Source organism: Chiloscyllium plagiosum, chromosome 3 (assembly GCF_004010195.1).
Source record: "Chiloscyllium plagiosum isolate BGI_BamShark_2017 chromosome 3, ASM401019v2, whole genome shotgun sequence".
NCBI lineage: Eukaryota > Metazoa > Chordata > Chondrichthyes > Orectolobiformes > Hemiscylliidae > Chiloscyllium > Chiloscyllium plagiosum.
In genome coordinates, this window is record NC_057712.1 from 123,748,742 (window position 1) to 123,767,432 (window position 18,691).

Genomic DNA, 18,691 nt, shown 5'->3' on the forward strand with positions numbered 1-18,691 from the left:
TTTAAGAGGCATTTGGATGGGTATATGAATAGGAAGGGTTTGGAGGGATATGGGCTGGATGCTGGCAGATGGGACTAGATTGGGTTGGGATATCTGGTCGGCATGGACGGGTTGGACCGAAGGGTCTGTTTCCATGCTGTACATCTCTATGACTCTATATAGGTGAGGAAGGACACCACTCCGACTGGGACAACACGCCCATCCTAGGACAGAGACATGCACAAGAATTCCTAGAAGCATGGCATTCTAACCGGAACTGTATCAACAATCACATTGACTTGGAGAAAAAGAACCGGAAATGACATCACCATATGAAATGATGTCGCCACAAGAAATGACATCGCCAGTCCTAGGAAACTCAAACAGATAAATAGAAAGTGGGCTACTACCACCAGTGCTTCACTCGGAGGCTCACTGAAGATGTTACCTAGAATGGTGACGAAATGTCTGAAAACAAACCTTCCAGCTCAGCGAGCAAACCTACATCCAGAACCTCAATCTGAGCTACAAATCATCTCAAAACCCGCTATTGAGAGGTGATCTTAATGAAATCCATAAGATTCTGAAGGGCATTTGACAGGGCAGGTGTGGAAAGGATGTTTTCCCTCGTGAAAGAATCTAGTACTAGTGGCCACAGTTTATAACTAAGGGCTGTCCCTTATTTAAGACAGAGACGAGGAGGAAATTCTTCTCTCAGTGCGTCATTACTCTTTGGAATTCCCTTCCCAGAGAGTATCTTGCGTATATTCAAGATTGAGTCACATCAATCAACAAGGGAGTCAAAGTCTGTGGGGGACAATAACAAAACATCACAGATGCTGGAAATTTGAAACATTCACACAGAATGCTGGAGAAACCCATCAGGTCTGGCAGCATCTGAAGAAGAGCCAATTCTGGACTCGAAAAGTTAGCTCAGTTTCTTTATCTGCAACGTCTGGGGGTGTGGGGAGGAGAGTGGCGAGGGGCAAGGCTAGTGGGGATGGGCTGCTGATAAGGTCATCCAGGACTTAAGGCCACTATCTGATCAGCAATTATATACAATTGAATGGTGGACTTCAAGGAGCAAACTGGCCTATTCCTGCTCCTGTTCCTTTAGCTCTAGTATTGTCATGGTGATACATTCGGTGCTGGGGAGAAACTGAAACAGCTTCCAAAAGACAGCTTCACTGGACGTACAGAAAGTAAAAGTGCACAGTGAAGAGAGCCCATAGTTACTGAAGTTCTTTGAACACAAAATAATAGATCCAGCCAAATCTGCCTAGAACAAATATACACACAAAACATATATGTGTGAGCAAGTGTATATCTGCTTTATATATACACTGAATTAATATAATCATCCAGGTTTTGGAACAGGAAATGAGGAGATCAATGGTACCTCAGATTGGTCAGGAAATGTACCCTACAAACGGGGGTACATTAAGCAGTTTAATGGTCAGGACCGATAAACGTGGCACTGAAGGTTTCCTATGGCACACACACACACACAAACACACACACACAGAGTGTCTTACACACAAGGGCCTGCCACAGTGGGGTCTTTGAGGATAACGAAAAAAAAGCAGAGGAAGAATCCCGGCACATCTGTTCCAGTCAGAGTTTCCATGTGAGAGGGTTAACAGAGGATGTAATTTACTGCCACACACAAAGTTTGTTCGCTGGTCTTTAATGTCTTAACTGCACTGAGTTCCAACTGAATAACAAACGGAAGCTCAGCTAAGGCATGGAAGAAATGAATTATTCCAACTGCATGAGTGAAGGGCTTTCCATTTAGATGCATTTCACACAAAGCAGGGAGAGTTATTTAAACTCACTGTTTATAGGTTAAGTCTGTAAACCACTCAGTAATTTTGACAACTGCTGCAACAATATACTTCGGCCCTTCTCTTCTGGTTTAATGTTTGCCTCTCATGGCTATGAACAAGATATGCTTAAATAAAGTGCTAGAGGCATCAGTTGCGCTCCATTGGGTAGCACTTTCACCCTGAGCCAAAAGGATGTCAACGCGATTTCAACTCGAGAGACTTGAGAGCATAAAGCAGCCTGACAGTCCAGTGAGGTATGTGTGATGTTTCAGAGGCATTGTTAAACCAACGAAATTGACGATGTGCCCTTGAAATAACAACATTCATGTCCCTGCACTGCCTCTCAATTTCTCCCAGATTCTGCAGCCTCATTCTTACAGGTAGTAAATTGTTCTTAGAGGGACTACAGCAGTGCAAGAAGGCAGCTCACCTTATCAAGGACAATTAGGGGTGGGCAATAAATGCTGGCCCAGCCAGTGAGGGTCAAGCCACAAAGCTGCCAACTTATTTGTTTTCCTTGTCGTTTTTTCTTAATTTTCCATTTTGTCCTTTTGTATTTCCTAATCTGATCTTTCTTTCCGCATTTATTTTGTTTTCATTTATTTCTTACTAGTATTTGACTCGAATTCACCTGATTTCATTTCATTTGCTCCTTAGTTTCTTTCTCAGTCTTTAAAATTTTTTATTAATTCATGGAATGTGGTATCACTGGCTGGGCCAGTGTTTATTGCCCATTCTGAGTTGCGCTTAAGAAGGTGGGAATGAGCTGCCTTCTTGAACTGCTGCAGTCCATGTGCTGTGGGTTGACCCACAGTGCCATTAGGGAGGGAATTCCAGGATTGTGACCCAGCAACAGTGAAGGAAGAGCAATATATTTCCAAGTCAAGGTGACATATGTATTGGAGGGGAACGTCCAGGTGGTGGTGTTACCATATTTTTGCTGCCCTCGCCCTTCGAGATGGTGACTGTTGTTGATTTAAAAGGCGCTGTTCAAGGAACATGGCTGAGTTGTTTCAGTGAATCTTGCCAGTTGGTTGTTGAGTGGCTGTGGGACGAATCAAATGGGCAGCTTTGTCCTGGATGGTGTCAAGCTTCTTGAGTGTTGTTGGAGCTGCACCATCCGGGCAAGTGGAAAATGTTCCATCATGCTCTTGATTGTGTCCTATAGATAGTGGACAGGCTTCAGGAGGAGGTGAGTAACTCACTGCAATATTCTAGCCTCTGACCCCTGTATTTATTTGGCTAGTCCAGTTCAGTTTGTGATCAATGGCAACTGTGGGGGGTTTTAATGATGGTAATGCCATTGAATGTCAAGGGGTGATGGTTAGACGTTCTTTTTTAGAAGTTTGTGTGGTGCGAACATGACTTGCCACCTGTCAGCACAAACCTGGACATTGCTCAGCTGGTGGACACATACACCACACAGCGCTCATCAAGCTTGTAACTTACAAGGAAACCCATTCTCAAACTGAATGTACACATGACAAGACATTGCATGGAAGCAAATTCTAGGCCATTGCTGATGGTTGTCGGCTGAACTTCAAGTTCAAGTATTTTCTCTCAGAATCTGATGTGGACCTGGATTGAAGCCTGAATGTTCCTGTGGAGCCTTCTTGGGTTGATTAATTAGGATTGGGAGGAGGCTCAGCAAAGGTGAGTGGAACCAGCAAATACAAGGAAGAGTGACTGGGAGAGACTGAATTTTTAAGTACGGTCAAATGGATCACAACGGCATACTCATGCTGTTTCGTTCAGGCAGTTGCAAACTGCTCCTTTGTACAAGGGTTGCAAACATGATCCAATCTTGAATCTGTTTGCGAAATGATTCGTGCACAACTCGGAACATGATGTAGGACAATATACGTACAAGGAAACCTTGGCATGTTGGATATTTAAAATTACACCCCTGTGTGGGATCGCGTCCATAAGTTCTTCTTTATTCATTTAGATTAGATTACTTACAGTGTGGAAACAGGCCCTTCAGCCCAAAAAGTCCACACCGACCCCCCAAAGCGTAACCCACCCAGACCCATTCCTCTACATTTACCCCTGCCCCTAACACTATGGGCAATTTAGCATGGCCAATTCACCTGACCTGCACATCTTTGGACTGTGGGAGGAAACCAGAGCACCCAGAAGAAACCCACGGAGACACAGGGAGAATGTACAAACTCCACACGGTCAGTCGCCTGAGGCGGGAATTGAACCCGGGTCTCTGGCGCTGTGAGGCAGCAGTGCTGCCCACTGTGCCACTGTGCCACCCACATTTTTGTTTACTGCCAGCATTTACTGCCCGTCCCTAGTTGCTGTTGAGAAGATGGTGATGAGCTGCCTTCTTGAACTGCTGCAGTCCACCTGCTGTGGGTTCACCCACAGTGCCGTTCGGAAGGGAATTTCATCATTTTGACTAGTGACAGTGAAGGAATGGTGATATATTTCCAGGTCAGGATGGTGAGTGCCTTGGAGGGGAATGCAAAGGTGGTGGTGGTGTTCCCATGTATCTGCTGCCCTTGTCCTTCTAGATGGAAGTGGGTTTGGAAGGTGCTGACTGAAGATCTTTGGTGAATTTCTGCAGTGCATCTTCTATTTAGTACACACTGCTGCTACTGAGCATAGATGGTGGAGGGAGTGGATGTTTGTGGATGTGGTGTCAATCAAGCGGGCTGCTTTGTGAGAGTTGCACCCATCCAGGCAAGTGGGGAGTATACTCCATCACACTCCTGATCTGTGCCTTGTAGATTAGATTCCCTACAGTGTGGAAACAGGCCTTTCGGCCCAACAAGTGCATACCGACCCTCTGAAGAGTAACCCACCCAGACCCATTCCCCTACCCTATATTTACCCCAAACTGATGCAGCCAGCACTATGGACAATTTAGCATGGCCAATTCACCTAACCTGCACATCTTTGGACTGTGGGAGGAAACCAGAGCACCTGGAAGAAACCCATGCATCCACGGGGAGAACGTGCAAGCTCCACACAGACAGTCGCCCGAGGCTGGAATCGAACCCAGGTCCTTGGTGCTGTGAGGCAGCAGTGCTAACTACTGAGCCACCATGCCGATGGTGGACAGGCTTTGGGGAGGTGAGTTACTCGCAGCAGTATTCCTAACCTCTGCCCTGTTCTTGTAACCACTGCATTTCTGCAGCAAGTCCAATTGAGTTTCTGCGCATTCGAGCGTTATGAATGAGTGTTGGCAAGTTTGACGCTTGTAAATTGGGGACCCTATGTTCCTGATTACCCAAGAAACCCAGTTTTGCATTTCACAGTTCCTGTAATTTAAAGTCATCTGCTGAATCTGGAGAACAAAAAATGCTGATGTCTGAGCATTGCATTTTGACCTCAATATGTGGCAGGAGTGTCACCTTTTGACAGATACAGGCTACATAGACCCAATTTGACTCATATTTTCCAACAAAGCAAGCTGGCCCAACAGAATTTCGTCATGCAGAACTTAGGCAGGATCCAAATCAAACTAAACTGAACCAGAAAACACTGGTGGGTTCTTGCGAAAAGCACACGCCACCCACTTTCTTGGAGTCAGAACATTTTCAGAAAAATGTGTATGGTACTGCATTTTATGAGTTGTGTCAATCCAACTTATGCTGACCTTACTCCAATTATTACTGTTAATCAGTTCTGCTGACTGCAGTGACCATCCTGCAGAATATCTTGCAATACTCAATAGGCAGACCGATTGCTTCGTGTCCGGCGATGTGACGTGCCCAAAGAGGAAGGAAAAACAAACTTAAGCAACATTCATACACTTGTTGTGCCATCTACCTCTTGTGGAACCAGCCAGTGCTTAAAAAAGAAAAGAGAGATCGCTTCCCAGCCAGGAAACATTGTGCAAACACAGAACAAAATCAAAAATATGGCAACCACAGATTCTGCGAGCTTTTTATTTTTAGATTAAAACGGGCTGGTTTGTCAGCCCATTAAAAAAAATCTGCAGAGCACAGTGGGTGGTGAACCAACAAACTGCATTCACTTAATGCATATTTACCTAAACATATGGTAGCATTTTATTTAATTCTTTTCGGGACAACAATGGCCATTTAGTCTTTGCTAGCTACTTTATTTTTCTGGCTCAGGGATATCCACTCTTTGTTTCCTTCAGGTCTGATATAAAACTTCATACAAGTTCCTGCTAATATTTAAAAAGGTCTGTCAGAATGTTTTTAAGAAAGACACACTGGGAGGCAAGAAAGTAGTCAATCCTTCAGACTACCCCAATGAAGATTCTCCAGACAAATCCCAGATCTGATAATGATGGTAAAGGTTCATATTGTTCAATTGAAATCCATAATCTTATTAAAAAACAACAATATGTACAAGTAAGGCTCCTGCAGTACTTTCGGAGGACAAGATAAAGTCATCACTGATTGTCACCAGATTTCTGTTCAAGAGGTTATGTTCCTGTCAGAGTCACTTTATCAGGCTCCTGTTAAAGAGAGAGTCTGTCTGCCAGGCTCCTACTAAAGAGAGTCTCCCCTTCAGGCTCCTGTTAAAGAAGAGTCTCTCCATCAGGCTCCTGTTAAAGAGGGAGTCTCTCCGTCAGGCTCCTGTTAAAAAGAGTCTCTCCATTAGGCTCCTGTTAAAGCGAGAGTTTCTCATCAGGATCCTGTTAAAGGGAATGGCTGTCCGTCAGGATCCTATTAAAATGTGTCTCACCGTTGGGACCACTGTTAGACTAGAAAGCCATAAATCAAGGAGCAGAGGTCGACCATTCAGGCTCTTGAGACTGCTCAACCATTCAATTAGATCGTGACTTATCTGAGAATTCTCAAATCCGACTCAAGGCAGGGTCTTGCCGTGAGGAGGTAAAACAAAGAGGGCTGACCCACTCCTGCCGTCCTAGTTCCAACTGTAGACAGAAGACACTAAGGTGGAAATGAAAATAAATGTATATGCACTCTCTGAGCTGTCACAGTCAGTCACACTTTACCCTGCTGCACACGGCGGTGCTTTTCTGAAAGAAACATGTGCACCTAAACCTGAATTGTGACATTCATCTCATTTTTGTTCGTCATCACACAATGACATCCTTCTCAGATTAGTCTTACTTGACAACAACAACAATCGTGTAATTCAAGAGCCATGTTGAGATGCGTTTTCAATATGAAGAGAGCAAGCAGGGTTACAGAGGGAATGGCGCTAAGTGGTTTGCTCAAACAGGGAGATAGTGCAGACAAGATGGACTGAATGGCCTCCTTCTATGCTGGGACAATCCTGCGATTGTGAGCAATGTTCAGAAGACTGGCAACAGGAACAGGAAATAAGTGAACTCTACAGATGGGGTGAAAGTTGTTGAACAGAAGTTAAGAAGGAATTCTTCCCTGAGCACGTGTCAGGAAGCAGATTAAACAGGACGCTTGATTTTATTGACTGGTCAGCTGCTCATACCTTATCTTTCGCCTCGACTAACATATCCTCCATCTCTGAAAAGCTGAAGCTCGCGACAGTAATGAAGTCGCTCATAACGGGAACAAACTTGTCTTCACCGTCCCGTGTCCGACGCTTTTGGTATTCCAGTTCCTGGGAGGAGGTAGAGGGGAACAGAACAGTCAGTTAGCAATAGCAAGATCCTTTCTGGGATGCCTCTTTCCAACAAAAAAAAAACCTCACAATCAGAACTCTTCCCCTTCCACTGAAATAGCCATCTCACCAACAGCACTGCTGTCCAATAATTATTAAGGATGGGGTCCTTAATCATTATTGGCATCCTCTTAAGGCAGATACCATGCCCTCATTCCACCCAGTCTGCTCCTTAGTGATGAATGGATTTGTTCACTAGAATCTATGCCTGGACATTCCCACTTTACCGTTCTCATTTCCTCAATTAAATCAGGATGAGTATTAAGGCCCTGGCATTGAGTTCTAATTCGAATCTGCTGCCTATCAGTCTTTATCAAGCCAAGTGATCAGTACACCAAGTCTGCACACACAGCCTTTCCATTCCGCACACATCCTGTGTGCATCTGGCCCATCTGCTTTGAGCTGGGAGATCTGGAATCTAAACAGTTCATTGTTGGGGGGTGGTGGGTCATATGTAGATTGCAGCAGGTACCACCCTGGGGCAGTGTGCTAATCTGCAGCGAGAGGAAGCAAAACTGTGGCTTCAGGCCGGACTGGGAATCATTGGAGAGAACTGTGCTGACAGTGTCAGAAGCCGAACACTGTTGTCCAGAGAAACTGGAGGTTGGATCAGGCTAATCCTTTTGGCATCAACTAAGCACAACGTGTACCTGAGCTTAAATATCTATGAAGGAATTTTTTAATAATGCACAAAAAAAGCTCGCACAAGGTTAATTTCAATTTTAACCTGTGGTCAAGGGTAGTTATAAATGTTCCATAAGCATGTTTGACTTTCAGTAAACGGGAAGGAAAAGTTTTGGCGAGTATTAATTCACTCGAATGGTTGGCTCAGGGTCTCAATGGTAGTCTAACTGGTGCCTAAACCTTCAGCTGATTTGAAATCAAAGACTCCTGTAGCACAAAGGACACTTTCTGGACTGTTCATATTTGTACCAACTCCATGAAGGGGCTATCCAAACCCTGATCTTTCCCTGTAGCCACAAAAGTATTCCTTTTCCAAAAAGGTTATTCAAGTTCATTGCTTTGTGAAAGCTACTGTGTCTACCTGCCTTTCAGACGGTGTGTTCTGTACCATTGCAATTTAATGTGGATGCCCTAGGTTGAACCTATGTTGCAGCTTTTCCAACAGTAAGCCAGCCTCAGTGACTTTTGAAAGGAGGAAGTGTGGACAATGAGTGGAGAAACAGAGAAGACTAAAGAACTGCCAAGTATCCATTGTCAATGTACAAGTCAGGAGGATATCGGAAGGCCCTAAACTTGCCAGGATGCAGACAGCTCCAACAACACTCACAAAACGTGACCGCGTCCAAGACAAAGCAACCCATTTGACTGGCACCACATCCACTAGCTTCTACTGCCTTCTCCGCTGACATACAATGGGAGCAGCGTATACCACCTACAAGTGCACTGCATGGACTCAGCCATGTTCCTTCACGAGCACCTTCCAAACCTGGGACCTCCACCCTCCCCAAGGACAAGGGCAGTAGATATACGGGGACACCACTCCCTGCAGGTTCCCACCCATGCCACCCACTATCCAGCCAAGGAACTATGTCGCCTTTCCTTCACTGTTGCTGGGTCATAATCCTGGAAATACCTTGCTAACTGCCCTTTGGGTGTAACTGCATCACACAGACTACATCAGTCCAAATACACAGCTCAACACTGCCTTTTTAAGAGTAATTATTGATGGGAACTACATGCTGGCCTAGCCAGTGAAGCCCACATAGACTGGGAGCTTCCATTTCCCAACCTATCTTCACAGTCCTGTAAAATTTACTTCCCCCAGTCAAACCTACAAAATTGCTTTTGAAATCATGCATTATCACCTCAACCTCCTAGGCAGCAGGTTTCAGGTCATTGTTAACTCCTGTGTGAAAACATTCCTCCTCACACTCTTGTGCATCTATTGTTCAAAAACTTAAATCTGTGTCCCTGACCCTTCCACATCAGCTATTGGGAACAGTGCTTTTTCTGTCTGCCTTATCTAAACACAGTTAAAAATCACACATCACTGGGTTATCTTCTAACAGGATTATTTGGAAGTACTAGCTTTTGGAGCATTGCTCCTGATGAAGGAGCAGCGTTCTGAAAGCTAGTGCCTCCAAATAAACCTGTTGGACAATAACCTTTTGTTGTGTGATTTTTACCTTTGTTCACCCCAATCCAACACCGGCACCTCCAAATCTTATTCAAACATGTTTTGGTTATGTTGGTGCTTCCTTTGGAACCAAGAATTATACACCAGGTCGGCAAATGGTAAATCTGAAAAAGAACACTTTACTGACGATGCTCACATCTTCACAACGGTTGTTGACTGGGCCCAAGATTAATTCCTCTGGGTCACTTGACCAGGGTCTTTTAAAGGGGCAGCACGCCAAACTACATGTATAAGTTATAACCTTATATTCCAGCTTCTGTCCGAAATGTTGATTCTCCTGCCCCTTGATTGCTGCCTGACCTGCTGTGCTTTTCCAGCGCCACACGTTTTGACTGTGATCTCCAGCATCTGCGGTCCCCACTTTCTCATGATCTTACAGATCCCTCTGCCAAATCTCCCCGCAATCACCTTTGGCTCCAAGGAGAACCACTCCAACCTCATCCTGTTGCTAAAATCCCTGATCCCTGGAACTATTCTGGCAAATCTCTGCCCATACTTGCTCGGGAATTCTCGTGGTCTTTCCCGAAGTGTCAAGACCAGCTCTGGAAGCAAGGTCGTGGCCTAATGGGAGGAGGGATAGACAGTGAACCTCTGGGCCATCGTTGCAGCTGATGGTGCCGACAACAGGTCAACAAAATCCGCTTCAGTTTTAATACCTTTGAGAATCTCACAGCTGGGAGATGCACACAGAGGGCTCAGGTAATGCAGTTGAGGTCAAAGATTGAGACTGGGCTTAAATGTCCACTGTCCACTTCTGTGACGGGTTTTGACCAGACAGGGAGGTCTGCAGCAGGGAGCTATGGAGCAAGTGGATTGTTGATGTCAGCAGTGTTGTTTGGGACCTCAGGCATTTGATGAATTGGTGTCCTTTGAAATGCCTTCAATAAAAATTAGGGTGAAGGTTTAATTCTGATACCTGAAGGTCATTTAAGCTGCTGCCCCTGCCCAACTCCTTGATGCCCTCTGGATACGAGCTGGGAGACTCATCAGTGATGAGAGTGGCTGGGATACAGTTCCACATTCTTCTCCCTCATTCTGATAAACTCCCTCTTCACAAACACTGATCGGGCATCAGGCACATCAACAGGACATGTTCCATAACGCTGACTACAGACGCAGAAACAGATGCTGATAGTATTCTGGTCTTAGGCACGTGCCAAGCAAATAGGACTTGAACCGCACATGAATTCTATCACCCCTCCCTCCTATATTTCATAAAATATGCAAGCTTTTGTTGCTGAGATTTTGTTTTCCCCCGTTTAGAAGTTCCTTCACAGCCCATCCCCAGAATGAAAATGGGCTAAGGCTTCTCATTGATAGTTAACAGGTTCAAAGGACACTGCATTCTGGGATTCAATCCAGGGCCCTCTGAGTGGAAGTTAAATGCTGCACGTTAATGAGTTGCTGCGTTGTTGAAGAGGAATGTCAGTCATAAAGCACAGATGAAGTTCGTTACAATAACAGGGATGACTAGACATTTCCAACAAGCTCCGCACAGGTTTGCAAACAGCGTTATGTGCGTTAGGTTCAGGAGGAAAGGTAGGTAAGAAGGCAGAGAGGAAAGGGAAGGGGCAAAGAGAGAGGGTGAAGCAAAAGGATAGAGATTTAAGTGGCCCTCCTGCAGTCAGTGAAGGAAGGCAGCAAAGTCGAGGGAAGCAGGTCAGGAACTTCAAACAGGAGAATGGCTGACCAGGCATGGGAGCACTGGTCTGGGAGGAGGTCACTCGGAGAGGGGAGCACTCATTGTTGTTGGGCAGCCAAAGCGCGAGGCAATGGACTCCAGGAGGATGACTGAGACAGAAGCAGGCGATCGCTGGGAAGCCAGTGATACACAAAAATTACATGCTGGTCGCACTGCACCTCCATTTTAAAACATTTCGGACCAGAACATGTCAATCACCACAGAACATAGACCAGCACAGCACAGGATCAGGCCCTTCAGCCCATCATGTCTGTGGTGACCATGTGTCATTCGAAACTAGTCCCATCTGCCTGTACATGGTCTGGATCCCTCAATTCCCTGCCTGGTCATGTGTATGTTTGAATGCCTCGTAAACGTTGCTATTGTAGCTGCTTTCCCACCTCTCCTGACAGCACATTCCAGACATGCGTCACCCTCTGTGCACGAAACTTACATCACACATCCCTCTTACACCTTCCCCTCTCATTTTAAACCTATGGCCCCTAATGTTTCACATATCCAGAGAAGGACTCTGACTATCCACCCTCTCCAGGCCTCTCATAATTTTACACACTTCTGTCATGTTGTGCCTTAGCCTTCGATGCTCTCACAAGAATAATCAAAGTTTCTCTAACTTCTCCTTACAGTTAATACCCTCCAAACTAAGCCACAACCTGGGAAACCTCTTTTGAACCCTTTCCAAAGCCTCCACATCCTTCCTGTAGTGTGGCGAGCAGAACTACACACAACACTCCAAATGTGGCCTATGTAAGATTTTACACAGCTGCAGCATGACTTGCCAACTTTGACACTCCATGTCTCAACCAATGAAGACAAGCGTGTCGTTCACCTTCTTCAATGTCTTGTCCTTTTGTGTTGCCACTTTTACAGAGCTCAGTATATCATTGCTCCGATGGGTCCTGCCATTTACTGTGTATTTTCCACTTGCATTTGACCTCCCAAATGCACCATCTCTTCATGTTTGACCTGATTAGACTTCACCACCCAACTTTCCAATTGATCTATGTCCTGCAGTATCTTTGACAACCTTCCTCACTATCCACAACTCCACCAGTTTTCATGTCATCTGCAAACTTACAAAGCAGACCTCCTATATTTTCATCCACATCATTGATATACATATGATATATACACTATAAACAGAGGTGCTAGCATTGATCATTGTGGAACACATTGGTCAAAGACCTCTAGTCGTAAAAAAACTACCCTCCACAAATACCCACTGTCTTCCATGGCCAAGCAAATTTTGTATGCAACTAAATAACTCACCATGGAGGCAAAAGTGAAGACTGCAGATGCTGGAAATCAGAGTCGAGGTTAGAGTAGTACTGGAAAAGCACCAGGTCAGACAGCATCTGAGGAGCAGGAAAATTGACGTTTCGGTCCATTCCTGAAGGGCTTTTACCCGAAACATCGATTTTCCTGCTCCTTGGATGCTGCCTGACCTGCTGTGTTTTTCCAGCACCACTCACCATGGATCCCATATGACTTAATTTTCTGGACCAGCCAACCATGAAGGATTTTGTCAAATGTTTTAGTAAAGTTTATGTAGATGACATCCACTGTCCTGCTCTCATCGATCATCTTTGTCGCTTTCTCAAAAACCTCAAATAAATTTATGAGGCAAGACCTCCCCTGTATAAAGCCGTGCTGTCAATCCCTAATACGTCCATTCTTCTCCAACTGAATCCCTCAGAAACTTCTCCAATAATTTCCCAACCAATAATGGAAGGCACACCTGCCTATAATTTCCTGGATTATTCCCGTTGCTCTTCTTAAGCAAAGGAACAACACTGGCTCTTCTCTAGTCTTCTGGGACCCCTCCTGTGGCTAAAGAGTTCCACAAAATTCTCCAAAGAGGATACAAAGATCCCAGCAATCTCCTCCCTTGCCTCCATCAGTATCCTGGGATAGATCACTTCAGGCCCTGATGACTTTTCTACCTTAATTTTTCAAGATGACCAACATCTCCTCCTTCTTAATATCAACATGCCCAAAATACCCTTCTCTACAAGACACTGGTTAGGCCACTTTTGGAATACGGCTTGCTCTTCAGGTCTCCCTGCTGTAGGAAGAATGTTGTGAAACTTAAAAGAGCTCAGAAAATACCTACAAGGATGTTGGCAGGGCTGGAGGGTTTAAGCTCTAGGAAGAGGCTGAATAGGGTGGGGCTCCCTGGAGTATTGGAGGTTGAGGGGTGATCTTATAGACGTTTATAAAATCATGAGGGGCATGGATAAGTCCTTTCCCTGGGGTAGGGGAGTCCAAAACTAAAAGGCATAGGTTTAAGGTGAGAGGGAAAATATTTAAAAGGGACCTAAGGGGCAACCTTTCTACAAAGAGGGTGGTGCGTGTATGGAACGAGCTGCCAGAGGAAGCAGTGGAGGCTGGTACAATTACAATATTTAAAAGGCATTTGGATGCATACATGAATATGAAGGGTTTAGAGGGATATGGGCCAAAGGCTAGCAAATGGGACTAGATTAAGTTTGGATATCTGGTCGGCATGAACGAGTTGGACCGAAGGGTATGTATCCATGTACATCTCCATGACTTTATAGACCTTTATACCTCTAAAAGGTGTTGGCAGGTATTCAGCCATGACTTTGTTAAACAGCAGAATGGGCCAAATGGCCATCTTTCACATTACGTTCTTCAATAGTCAGCAGGTGAAAGTCAACTCGGTCCAATTTCTGGCCCCCCATGAGCCTGCAGTTTAACTTCTACAGTCTTTTATGGGATATGAGCATCAGAAGCAAGATCACTCTGGAATAAGCATTAAACTGGGATGGTTTATTGGGCCGTTTCAGAGGTGCATTAAGGTCAAGCCACATTCTTATGAAATTGGAGTCACGCGCAGGCTAGAGAAGACAGGGATGGCCGATTTCCTCCCTGAGGTGACATATGTGAACCAGATTAGTTTTCACAAAAGTGGATGATACAGTCCCCAGCTTTAATAATTGAACTCAAAATTCAACAAGGGCATCCAAGGAAAATGAAACATAAAGGAACCTGAGAAGGCAAGCTCGCATCCCCTCTGCCTCGCGTGTGGGTACATGAAGGGCGTATCCTCAATGGACAGGGTCTCAGCTCCTGCATTTATAACTGTACCACTGAGAGACTGCTCCTGAACTTCTGCAATGTTCTCCCTGTCTCTGAAACATCAGGGAGAAATCAGAGGAATTCCTGGAGAAACAGCAGCTTATCAATGGATGAGCCGGCAGCTCTCCTCTGACCTTACACTGGGGGAATTCTGCAGATATTCAGGAATACTGCTCTCATGCCTGGGTAGGTGATACTTACAGCCTCCAAAGCCTTCAGACCGTTCTTAATATTGTTTATTTCTTTCTCCAGTTCGGCCAGGCTGTGTTGAAAGAAACACATTGTTTTCCTTAATTAATCTTGGGAGAAAGGAATGCAGAATTCTCTATTTCACATCGCAAACATTCCCAAATATCTTACGAAACCTCAACATTCCTCGGCATATTTTAAGGCTTGGTTTTTTTTCCCACAGAAGAGGTTTAGCTTAGAGAGTTATGAAGTCAACCAGCTGAGGCCGCCATCTTTATTCCAAGCTGTCTTAATGAGGTTTCCCTATCTCCACCCCGGGCCAAGTTGACTCAGGAGTTGCTGGGTCACCAAACAGAATTTGATGAGGCCCTTGGGAAATTGTGCACCTACCTTAGGATGGAGATTGGAGCGCTTCTCCCAACGCAACACCCAGTCAGAAGGCTGCACCTGAAACAGTGCAACACTCCCGATCCTGAGCCAGTGTCCCATCCCTGGTGTTGTGCTCAGTTCACTGAGGTGGGATTTAACTCATAATCATTTGATCCGGAGGAGACAATGGTAGCAACTGAGCTAACCCACCCTTGGATTCTTCCCGTGCATCGCAACTTTCTAGAATTCAGAACTGTGAGCAAAGGATGATGGACACGACCCTCAAATCAACACTCCTGCATTTCCATTCCCATTCCCAACTTTATGAACGCCAAGTTAGTTTAATTGGGAAATTCTATGCTTAGGCCTTTTTTTGTGGAAGTGGCTGGACAAAACTCTGGAAATTCACAACAAATCCACTCACATCTAAGAAAGAATAAAACAGGTACGTTGCTCACTTTGGGTGAAAAATGCAAGGGAGTCAAAATCTAAACAGCTCCCGGTCATCCGGCCTTCCAGAGGTTAGCAGAATGTAGAATAGGCAGGAGGATCAACAATCATCATGTAATACAACTGCCCAAAGTCAAACTACACTCACAATGTTTCAGCTGGAGAGGCTGTAAGGAATTTATTTAATTGCCAATTCTGAGGGGTTGGGCAGCTCAAAACCAAATGTTTACAGCTTTTACAACAAGAATTGATATTTGTATTATGTCCTGAACATAATAACACAGTGCAGAGGTTTTATACACAGCAGGCAGAGGCAGATGGGTTTTTATTTTATGAAGTTTGGCCATTTGGATTTTGTGCAGCTGGTCTTTGGAGAACCCTGTAGTGTTAGTCTGACGCCTCCTTTGATATCACACATTTCCAGGTCATGCGGTGGCAAGAACAATTGTAAGGCTTCCTCTCTTCTTTCACAACCCCCAACCTTGATCCCAATCTCAGAAGAATCACCCCTTCAATTGGTGTGATATTTTCATGTCTCCCTGCAGCCAGCATTATGTCCTGACTAAGCAAAATTGACAATTTAATGGTGAGTTGAATTATGGGCCCATTAATTCTGTGAAGTTGCACTTAATTGAATCAGATGACTCAAAGGCACATAGTCTATGACAGCTGGTGGCCCTTGTGAGGGGAAAGCATCAGACAGAAACATAAAGCAACACCCAGAGGCCTTTCAGTATTACTTACTTGACTTTGGCGGCATCTGGTACATGAAGTAAATCTAACTGAATGGTGAGGATCTCTGGGTAGCTCTTTTCAAATATCATGATCAGATAGTGCAACAGTGTGATGTTCCTGAAAGGGAGAAATAATTGTATCTTTAAGAATTCTAAATTCGTCCTAGGAAGAGATCAGAGTCCAGCAACTTCTACACTCTCTAGCATTCACCAATATTACTATTTCTGTCAAAATTACAAATCACAAGGTTATAGTCCAACAGGTTTATTTGGAAGCACTAGCTTTCGGAGCGACGCTCCTTCATCAGGTGGTTGTGGAGAATAAGATTGTAAGACACGGAATTTATAGCAAAAGTTTACAGTTTGATGTAACTGAAATTATATACTGAAAAAGACATGGAATATTTGTTAAATCTCTCAGCTTCGAGAATGACCGCGTTGGTTTCAGTTCTTTCATATGCAAATAGCAGAACTTCCTTAAAAGTTGCATTCTCAAGTGAACTTTAACAATAGATGCCATGTTGACCCAGATAATATACTGAAGGTATGAGGTGCCCTGTCTGAGGCTGTCTGTACCCCAATGTTCAGACTGATTCTCATCTAAAAAAGGGATTTACAGAATCTAACATGGATTCATGTAGTTATTGAGCAAAATAAAATGTAATTCTGCAAGTACAAATTTATATGTGCGTGCCTGTGTGTGTGCGGGGGGAATATGAGTGTCTGTGAGAGAGTGTGAGTGTAAAGGGGTATAAGTTTGTGAGAGAGTGCACTTGAGTGTGGGAGTGTATGTGTGAGCATATGAGAGAGAGCTTGTGTATAAGGGAGGGTTTGCGTGAGTGTGTATGTGTCTCAAGGAGTGTGTGTGTGCGTGTCTGTCTGTGAGTGTGTGCGTCTGTGCGTATGTGTGTAGTGCAGTGGGGTCACCTGTAGTGTGAGTCGAGAGTGTGGTGCTAGAAAAGCACAGCAGGTCAGGCAGCATCTGAGGAGCAGGAGAATCGACATTTCGGGCATAAGCCCTTCATCAAGAATGAGGCTAGAAGCCTAGGGGGTAGTGAAACAAATGGGGGTAGGGGTAAGGTAGCAGATAGTGCAATAGGTGGATGGAGGTTGGGGTAATGGTGACAGGTCAGAGGGGAGGATAGAGTGGATGGGTGGAAAGAAAGATGGACAGGTAGCACAGTTCACGAGGGCAGTGCTGAGTTAGAGGGTCTGGAACTGGGGTGAGGTGGGGGAAGGGGAAATTAGGAAACTGGTGAAATCCACATTGATTCCCTGGGGTGGAGGGTCCCAAGGTGGAAGATAGGCGTTCTTCCTCCAGGTATCGGGTCGTGAGGGAGTGGCGATGCAGGTGGCCCAGGACCTGCATGTCCTCGACCGAGTGGGAGGGGGAGTTGAAGTGTTCAGTCACAGGGCAGTGGGGTTGGTTGGTGCACATGTCCCGGAGGTGTTCTCTGAAGCGTTCTGCGAGTAGGCGTCCTGTCTCCCCAATGTAGAAGAAACTGCACTGGGAGCAACAGATACAGTAAATGACATGTGTGGAAGTGCAGGTGGAACTGTGATAGATGTGGAAGGCTCCTGTGGGGCCTTGGACGGAGGTGAGGTGGGAGGTGTGGATGCAGGTTTTGCAATTCCTGCGGTGACAGGGGAAGATGCTGGGAAGGGAGGATGGGTTGGTGGGGGGTGTGGACCTGACAAGGGAGTCACTGAGGGAACGGTCTTTACAGAAAGCGGATAGGGGTGGGGAAGTGGTGGGGTCTGTTTGTAGGTGACGGAAATGGCGGAGGATGATGCGACGTATACGGAGGATGGTTGTGTGGAAGGTGAGGACCTTGTTGTGGTTGGACGGGTGGGGTTCGAGGGTGGGGGTGCAGTAAGTGGATGAGATGAGCTGGAGGGCATCATCAACCACGTGGAAGGGGAAATTGCGGTATGTAAAGATGGAGGCCATCTGGTGTGTTCTGTGGTGGAACTGGTCCTCCTGGGAGCAGATGCGACAGATGCGGAGGAATTAGGAATAAGGGATAACATTTTTACAGGAGGCAGGATGGGAGGAGGTGTAATCCAGGTAGCAGTCAGTGGGTTTGTAGAAGATGTCAGTATTGAGTTGGTCACCGTTGATGGAGATGGAGAGGTTCAGGGAGGGGAGAGAGGTATCAGAGATGGTCCAGGTGAATTTAAGGTCAGGGTGGAATGTGTTGATGAAAGTGATGAAATAGACAATAGACAATAGGTGCAGGAGTAGGCCATTCAGTCCTTTGAGCCTGCACCACCATTCAATATGATCATGGCTGATCATTCCTAATCATTATCCTCTTCCTGCCTTATCTCCATAACCCTTGATTCCACTATCCTTGAGAGCTCTATCCAACTCTTTCTTAAATGAATCCAGAGACTGGGCCTCCACTGCCCTCTGGGGCAGAGCATTCCACACAGCCACCACTCTCTGGGTGAAGAAGTTTCTCCTCATCTCTGTCCTAAATGGTCTACCCCGTATTTTTAAGCTGTGTCCTCAGGTTCGGTACTCACCCATCAGCGGAAACATGTTTCCTGCCTCCAGAGTATCCAATCCTTTAATAAT

The 18,691-nt window shown here is 45.4% G+C and overlaps 1 protein-coding gene across 5 annotated transcripts in view; it reads right to left on the reverse strand.

Annotated features, from left to right (window-relative positions):
• Positions 1 to 18,691, reverse strand: part of daam2 (dishevelled associated activator of morphogenesis 2) — a 326,991-nt gene that overhangs the window by 46,202 nt on the left and 262,098 nt on the right. For all 5 annotated transcript variants that reach the window (XM_043687248.1, XM_043687244.1, XM_043687246.1 and 2 more), the window contains 3 exons: positions 16,121 to 16,228; positions 14,570 to 14,630; positions 7,212 to 7,343 (listed from right to left, as the gene is read on the reverse strand). In XM_043687248.1, the coding sequence (XP_043543183.1) occupies positions 7,212 to 7,343; positions 14,570 to 14,630; positions 16,121 to 16,228 (301 nt within the window). The remainder of the gene's footprint in view (positions 1 to 7,211; positions 7,344 to 14,569; positions 14,631 to 16,120; positions 16,229 to 18,691) is intronic.